The following is an 8,406-nucleotide window of genomic DNA, read 5'->3' as shown; positions in this document are numbered from 1 at the left end:
CTTATGTGACAATTTATATGATTATAATGACATGTCATGCCAAAACAAACACCAAATATTTTTGCAAAAATGTTTTTTTTAAAAGATTCTCCTGAAAAAGTATTTGTTTTCATTGATGGGCTAACAGCAGAAGGTAATGCTTAGCAGTTTGCAAATGAATTGGAAATATGTCACTGCAGGCCACATGCATTTGGTCAGAGATGTATGCCTCTTTATTTGACCTTCAGCCTGTCTAATAATCTATCTTCTGATAAAATGTATTAAACAATTGGTTATACATTTGTTGTTTTATCGCTGCATCATGTGTTGCATTGTAAGTAGTGTAAAGGGTCTGATAATGGGAACACTTGTTTGTATTGTCAGAGACCATTTTTCTGGTTCCATGGTCAAACAGGAAATTGGTACTGTGAAAATTCAGACTTTACTCAATGGTTTACTGATAGCGTTCTTCTTTTGTCACCATATCTGTTTATTTTCAATGAACTCTGCAATCTCTTCTATATGTACAAAAACAGTTTTTTCTTGTTGAATAAAAAAGTAAAAATACCTAAGAAATGTTGTTTATCAATCTGTGATATTTCTTATTTTAGGGAAAAACATCCCTTGGGTATGCTGTGTTGAATAATAGAAATCCTAGAGTAAAACATGTATTCACACTCTGCTGCTTATTCTGCAGCCCTGCTAAGCAAATCCTTATGTTGCTTTTTATTTTGTTTGCAGAAATTAGTTTAGATAAGTTAGATATAAGTTTTAGACTACTCATTGCCCGAAATGTGAACATTTACTTAGTTGTAACACCCAGTTTAATAAATGTAGAGAATATAGGAAAGTAAAATATTTGGTTGGAAATATATTCACTGTCTCTGAAGAACCAATGCCTATTTAAATGTTCTCTGAAGTGTAAAAAAATAACTAAATACAAATGTTGCAAATAAATAAATGTAAATTTAATAAAACATTTAAATAATGTAACAACTAATGGTTGAAACGTATACAGTTATAACATTACTTTGAATTAAAAGCCAAATTAAAAAGCTCTGTAGAAATATTGTCCCTCTTGGTTTAGTGGGCCCTTGATAAGTGTCTATAGGTAGATATGGCTTAGTTAGATGTCATCAAACGTGTATATTGAAAAGAAAATGGTGTGTGTTTAGCCCCCACAACACCACAATGATCCTGCACAAGTGTTTGTCTTCAGTCGAAAACTTATAGTTGAGCCGCCATAAAACTAACAACATCCATCAGTAGTCACGGAGGTCTCTTCTGTGCTGAAAGGTTACCTTGGTTACAACACTAGTAGCCGTTCGCATCTTCCCGGCCACGCGAGGGCGCTGTCTCGTTCGCGGCTCCCTCCTGTCCAGCGGCTCCGGTGCCTACGTCACCACATTCCACCGAATGCGATGTAACAGCGTGTAAATCGTGAAGGTGTCTCACAAAACCCTACAAGAAACATGTAAGTTAAATGAAAACGTGACAACATTTGTGTTTTTGTGTCATGTTCTCTTTCTGGTTAATGGGATTCCGACTAACAACATTATAGTAGCTAGCGGTGGCTGCTGAGGCTTAGCTAACTTCTTACAGTCACTTCATTGTTTCTTGTGCCGGATAATAAGACAGCCTGTTTGTTGTGGTGTAAACTGTGTTTAGATGCAAGATGAGGGAAGCGGCCATCCTGTTCACACCGTGTGTGTTTATGTGTCTCTTCCTGAGCTTCAGCCAGGCAGCAAGACAGGGACAGGACATGAAATGTGGAGGTATGTGTCTGTATCTTAAGCTCGCTCTTTGTTAAGAACAGAAACGTCCTAATGACTGTCTCCTCTCCCCCTGCTCCCTACAGCGTGCAGGGCTCTGGTAGATGAGATGGAGTGGGCCATCTCGCAGGTAGATCCAAAGAAAATGATCCAAACTGGATCCTTCAGGATTAACCCAGACGGCAGTCAGTCCATCAGAGAGGTGAGGATGCAGCACAGCCGTAGTGACGTGTCCAAAACCCCCTCTAACCCACTCTGTAGGATGCACCACTTTAAAAAGTCTCATAAATATACCAGACCTGTCTCCAATCTTATATATTAAAGCTTGTTTTATTTTTAAAGCAGGGTTGCAATAATTGAAAGTTTTGAATGATGATTGATGCAACCAGGTTCCCCTGGCCCGCTCTGAGGGAAACCTACTTGAGCTGATGGAGACTGTGTGTGAAAGGATGGAGGACTACGGTGAGCGCAGTGATTCTTCCACAAACAGGAAGTCCTACATTAGGATAAAGTCTCGGACTGGTGGAGCGATGGACCTTTCAGAGGCTAAGCTGGATTCAAGAGTTACAGGCAGTTTAAAATTTGCAGTAAGTAAAACATTTCATCTAATATTCAAAGCAGGCACCTGTGTTCATGCCCTTGCATAACATTCCTTTTTTGGTATTGACAATAAACATTTTGGATGCAACCCACGGCCTAAAGTCGTGTGACTTTTACTATGAATTGTGCAGCTTGTAACAGTTTTTTTTAATGTTTTTCTCCAGTGTGAAACAATTGTTGAGCAGCATGAAGATGAAGTCATTGAATTCTTCGGTCACGAGACAGATAATATCAAAGACAAACTCTGCAGCATGAGGACAGGTATGAATCACTTCGATTGATATTTATTTTTTTAATGCTGAGTTTTACATCTGATCCCTCTGGACCCCAACAATGCTTTAAAGTAAACATGCCGTGTATGGCGGTTTACAGTTCTATTAAACATTTTGTTCTACTGTAGTGATTGTATTTTATTTTATTATGTTCATGTCCCCTTTGCTTTGCAGACCTCTGTGATCACGCTCTGGAAATACCCCATGACGAACTTTGATATCATCTCACCATCTGAAACAGAGACGTCGGTAGCCGTAATGTTTTCAGTTGTCTCTCATCACCGGTTTACATTCAGGGTAGTGGTAGAAGATGTATACAGTTAGTTACTATGAAATATACCTAAAGATCCACCCGAAAATAAAAATGTTATTCCTATGATTTCTGACAATTTAATAGAATAGATTTAAGGACCATTTTGTCATTTTTTCAATGTATGTCTTTGGACTATCCTGTCACTTGTTTATATACTGTAAGTTATTTTACAATTTTTTTATAGTCTGGGTTTCATATAAAAATTGCCTCCACATACTTTTCATCAGATAAAACTGAAACTGTGAAACTGCACAAATGAAGTTATACTTCTGAGTGCATAGCTACATGATTTCTTACAGGATTAACTGTACATTCAGCAATATCATTGAATTACACCGAGGTGGAAATTTGGTCAAGTGGTCCTTACATCTTTATTCATTTACATTGATAAAAAACTCAACAATGAAAGTGTCATTTTACAGTTCTAGTTTATTGAATGTCGAGAAGATCACAGGAATAACTTTCTGATGTACAATTTGAGAATAATTAGTTTGACTATTGTCCAAGGGACAACATATGCCTTTATAGCTGAACAAATTGATGTCAACACTCTTGAAATATGAATCCCATGTAGGCCCCTTGCTATTAATTTCATATTTGTCTGAGTCCTCTAATGTTTACAGTGATTTTTTTTCAGCAAATGGTTTACTTTCCCAACATGCTGCCCTTCTGATCCAGAGAAGAACATATCTTTATACCAACACAAAAAGTAAACAAATTAATTTAGAATAGTTTATAGATTTAGGAGTATGTAATCCAGCTGCAATCACCTTTAATCAAAATATTTAAAGCGTTTTTGAAATTTGTATTTCAAGCACCAAGAGTTAAGTTCTGTTTCCTCTTGTCTAGTAAAACTCCAGTGTAACACCACCAGAGTGTGCTGTCGTCCACAATCTGATAGTTGAGTCCAAATGATTAAGATCTCAGTTGGAGAGTCTTCATGCTGTACTGTAGATGTAGATTAAAAGTATCATGTATCATGTATTTTCAATGTTTGAAAAAATCCGAACATGCTGTCTTGTGAACATTCTTCTGATTTACTGATTACTTTTTATATATAAACTTTGTAAGACCTTTGCATCTGTGTTGTCTTTAATGAACGTAAATATGTTATATGTGTGTCCATTTATCACAGGATTACAGTTCATTCTTGACCTTGGACACCAGCAAATCACTCACCACAACACAAGATTGACTTTTTAAGGATTTGTGTTAATGCACTCTTATTTTATTTACTTATAATACAGAACAATGGCTAGATTTCTGCCAGAAATATCACCAAACCATTAAATCACTTCAAATAATTAAATATGATGTTTACTTCCACTAATTTCACACCCATTGATTTACCTTAAACATTGTGGAGCAGGGATTTTAGAAGTCTGAAACAGTGGCTTTTTCTCCACTTAGTCGAAGTTCGGAAAAAGGCTCGCCCCAGCACCCTTATGATAATCTTATCATGATTCCATAAACACTCAACAATTAAACCACAATATTAAAATGTTGTTGTTTGACATGACTTCAGATCAAACACAGAAAAAGGTCTAGATTTTGAAATCAGATAACAGTGAAATCCTCCAAAACGACTATCACCGAACCACACACAATTAAGCTTTACTATTTGATCTGATTTGGTGTCACGAGTGTCAAATTCCTACAATGCTATAGTAAAACAACAGTCATTACATCAATACTTATCACTCAAGAATAAAGCTCAAACAGATTTCACCGAAAATCTGCTTAATTGCTTCAGACACATTAACATTTAGATATAATTGTTAGTTAAATATCAGGGACCAAAAGTTCGTTGTTGTTCACGTTTTCTTTTACAGACTCAATTTCAATGATTGCTTGACCTGAAACCTCTGATGTCATGAAAACCACATTGTCCTTTTCTTCTGGCCCTGTTTCTGTCATTTCCACTGCCCTGCTGGCTATATCCTCCACCTCCATTGGGTACGTTTCCTTAGCTGCACCTTTTACTTCAGCACAGCTACATTGCTCCTCCTCAGCCACCTGAAACCTATCGTCATCACCTGTCTTGTTTTCTGTCCCATCATCATGAGGCGTTTCCTCAAACTCGTCTTCTTCTGCTTCAATAACGGTGTCCCCAGAGCAGTGGCTGCTGAAGCTGCTGCAGGACAGAGTGTCTTCAACATATGCACTTGGCTCTTCAGGACACAGATCCTCCTGGATGTGTTCCACCTCTACATCCTCACCACTTCCTGCTGTTAAAGCGTTGTGTTGCCATGATCCATCAATGACTATCCTCTTTGATGATTTTATGCCCACTACCACGTCTGGTAAACCCAAGTCCTCCCCTCCATTCTCTGGATCCCACAACTCACTTACTTCCTCCTCCTCATTCTCAGAGTCAGGCGCTGTATGTTTCCTAATACGATTCACCGCATCCCACAGAGACATTGGATACTCAGGCTTTTCTTTGAGTGTTAAGTCAGGGTCATAACTTCCACTTTCCTCTTGTGGATGAAGACTTGAAGAGCTGGAAGGCAGGACTGAGGGTGAATCAGTGCAAGATGAAGATGAGAACTCAAGTGGTTCTTCACAAGAGTCCAGATAAAGAGGAGGAGGGACTGTTTCTTGAATGCCAGCAGCGGTAGCAGCATCAGGATTGAGAGCTGAGGGACAGACTGAGCTCATTTCCGAAAGAGAATTAAACTCTGAGTCTGTCTTGTTTGATGTGTTTGGTGTAGAAGAAAGCTCTGATGGTGATAGCACATCCAAAGCTGATTGAGACACCTCACCGCCTGAGCCTGAAGGTGAGGGAGGAGAAGAGTTGAAGGGTTCAGAGTGTGGTTGAATGTCCATGTGGATCTTTATTTGAGATGGAGAGTCATTTTCTGTGGATTGGGTCTGTTCCCGAGGATCTGTTGGGTCCTCATCTGCGTCTTTGTGTGATTGCTCCTCAGTCATTAAACTCTCTTGTGTATAAGAATCCTTTTCTTGGCCATTATCAAATGTCTGCTGTAAAGCCTCTGGATGAGTTTCACTGTCAGTTACATGTTCTTGAGATATTGACTGATCCAAGCAATCTGTAGGATCCTCGTTGACTTCTTCTGGCTCTTCAGTCATACACGTCTCTTTAACACAAGCAACATCCTCTCCTTGGAAACATTCAAGTTGTTGCTGCAAAATGTCGACCTCTTTGGCATTTTCTTGGGTTGGTTCAACTGTTTGTTCCATGATGGGGTCTGTAGGACTCTTATCTGCTTCTTTTGTTTGCTGTTCATCCGTGACATCGCTCTCGTTCACAGAAGCAGCATCATCTGTTAGGCCACTTTCAACTTGTTGTTGTGACACTATCTCTTCTGTTATTTCTTTTGCCACGCCCTCAAAGGTGTCTCTGATCTCTTGTGTTAGCTGTGACGTTTCACCCTCTTCATCCTGCACCTCGATATCGGACACTGATTCTGCAGTTTGATTTATAAAATCAAGAGGAGAAGGGGTTGGGGGAAAGTCAGTAGATACAGGGGATAGAGAGGATGGGTTTTGAGGAAGAGAAGAGTTTTCAGAGCAAGGAGCATGACTTTCTGCAGAGTTGAGGGCAATCAACCCAGGATCAGGACCCTCCTCTATTTCTGAATTTGAGATATGCAAAAGATGTGTAGGATCAGAAGATGAGAGCATGAGAGGTGGATCAGGGCTTGGTGCTTCAAAGTCTGGAAAGGGTGAACACAAAGAAGAATTAGAGAGGTCGTTGGATGGCCAGAGACACTGAGAGGGATAATGGGGAGAGGTATCCTTTTCTTCCTGCTCAGTTGTAACAGGTTTAAGGGGATTCTCTGTCATTTCAATTGCAGATAAAGCTTTGATGTCACTTTTGAGTTGTGATTCAATGTTGTTCACTTGAGACGTATTAGACACCTGATCCTGAGGTCCTGCACAACCCCTACCATCTTCGATTTCCGCCTGATCATTGGCCACATCATTCTCTTGCGAACAAACATCAACCTCAGTTTTGACAGCCTCAAACTGATTCGGTTCCTCTTCTCTTTGGTCATCTGGGATTTGTTCATCAATGTCTGTATCTTTAATAGTAGAAGCTTTAACCTCCTGGTTCTCCACACAAAAGCCCAGCAATGATGATGCATCTTCAGGTTGCTGCATAATAATGCAGTCGAGAAGAGAGATTCCTAAGATCCTTTCAGCGCGCTCCTCCAACGTTTCCTTTTCAAAAACGGATGAAAAGGACATGCCGAGGGAAGATATTATACTTTCTTCCTCGGGTGCCTTTTTCTCCATAGGATCTGAGTCGAATTCGTTCTTGAGCATGTCATTGATGTGGAAAGGCTTTGGTTCTGTGTTGAGGTCATCCTTATCCATCCAACTGTTTGATTCGAAACATTCAGGAGAGGTGGTCGATTGAAGCGGACTGTGTTGTGTGGGGTGTAAATACAGAACATGCTCTTTCTTAGGAGAGGGAATCTGCTCCATCTGAACACAAATACAGGTTGCGTCGATAAGCAGTGGATTATTACTGTCCTCAGATTGTGGGTTTTTCTTGATGTCAAGTTTCCTTACTTCAACATCAATTGGATGGACTTCACCAGACTCCCCTTGGTTGAGCAGAACATCTGATTCTCCGTCCTCACTGTCTGCTTTATAACACGTAGATGACCTCTCAGTTTCAGCCCTGCTTGAGAAAATAGGCTCCCTCCACAAAGGATATTTTATTGGCACTGACTGAGCAACTTGTCTCCCAAATGCAGAATCAACACTATTTGTTTGCGCTTCTGCTGGAAAAAGATCTGTCTTAGCTATAGTATCCTCAAGCATCTCCCTTTCTACACAGGTTGGTGCCTCCCTCTTGACATGTGTAGCATCAGAGGTATTTGACTGCTCTGTGGGTGTTGTGGCTCTGAAGTCTACCTCATCAGCAAGTTTGTGTTTTTGGTTATAGCCACTATTGTCCCATAGACCTTTTGAAACACTTCTCAATTCTGTGTTTTCATTGTTTGTTTGCAAGGAACAAAGTGGCAAAGAAGGAGTTTCTGTGGTGCCTGCTATTCTCGACACCAGGCAAAATATGGTCAGTCCGCCTGTCTTTTTGTTTAATCTAAACTTTCTTCCTTCAATGACTTTTGAGTATGACCCCTCCTCGTTAATCTTTGTATTCTCAACTGCTTGTAACACTTGTGGCTGCTGCAGATACGACATACCCTCGTGCTGCATGTGTGTTTCCTGGGCACTAAAATGACTTATTGTCTGTAAAGCACCTGTCTCCTTTTGTTTGTGCTTTAGTCCTTCAAGCTCTGGAAAGCTTTTTAGCATTCCAGCTTGTTTTATAAACTGCTTTTTCTCCTGCAAATCTACACAGACATCCTGCTTTCTGAGTTTAGGCTGTGACAAGTAGGTTTGTCTCTTACCTTCCTGCTCCCAGCTCACATCACACTGGTTCAACACAGGTGAACCTTTATGTGGGCTGTCATAGGGAGGAGGAGCAATGTAT

At 39.9% G+C, this 8,406-nt stretch overlaps 1 protein-coding gene across 1 annotated transcript; it reads left to right on the top strand.

Annotated features, from left to right (window-relative positions):
* Positions 1 to 1,099: 1,099 nt before the first annotated feature.
* cnpy2 (canopy FGF signaling regulator 2) lies at positions 1,100 to 4,013 on the top strand. The gene is made up of 6 exons (XM_079684855.1): positions 1,100 to 1,453; positions 1,648 to 1,754; positions 1,838 to 1,953; positions 2,141 to 2,338; positions 2,516 to 2,612; positions 2,798 to 4,013. Exons 2-6 carry the CDS (start codon positions 1,655 to 1,657, stop codon positions 2,839 to 2,841), a joined length of 555 nt encoding a protein of 184 aa, XP_079540981.1. The 5' UTR covers positions 1,100 to 1,453; positions 1,648 to 1,654; the 3' UTR covers positions 2,842 to 4,013.
* Positions 4,014 to 8,406: the final 4,393 nt, after the last annotated feature.

Source organism: Notothenia rossii, assembly GCF_949606895.1.
Source record: "Notothenia rossii genome assembly, chromosome: 5".
NCBI lineage: Eukaryota > Metazoa > Chordata > Actinopteri > Perciformes > Nototheniidae > Notothenia > Notothenia rossii.
Note: the sequence above shows the minus strand (reverse complement) of the source record. Positions and strands in the feature narration are given on the sequence as shown.

What these genes read in the sequence shown, in the direction of transcription:
- cnpy2 (XM_079684855.1), top strand. Translation starts at nt 1,655, where the DNA reads ATGAGGGAAGCGGCCATCCTGTTCACACCGTGTGTGTTTATGTGTCTC. An exon ending in CAGGCAGTTTAAAATTTGCA is followed by an intron (nt 2,339 to 2,515) that starts GTAAGTAAAACA and finishes GTTTTTCTCCAG; the next exon opens with TGTGAAACAATTGTTGAGCA. An exon ending in ACTCTGCAGCATGAGGACAG is followed by an intron (nt 2,613 to 2,797) that starts GTATGAATCACT and finishes TTTGCTTTGCAG; the next exon opens with ACCTCTGTGATCACGCTCTG.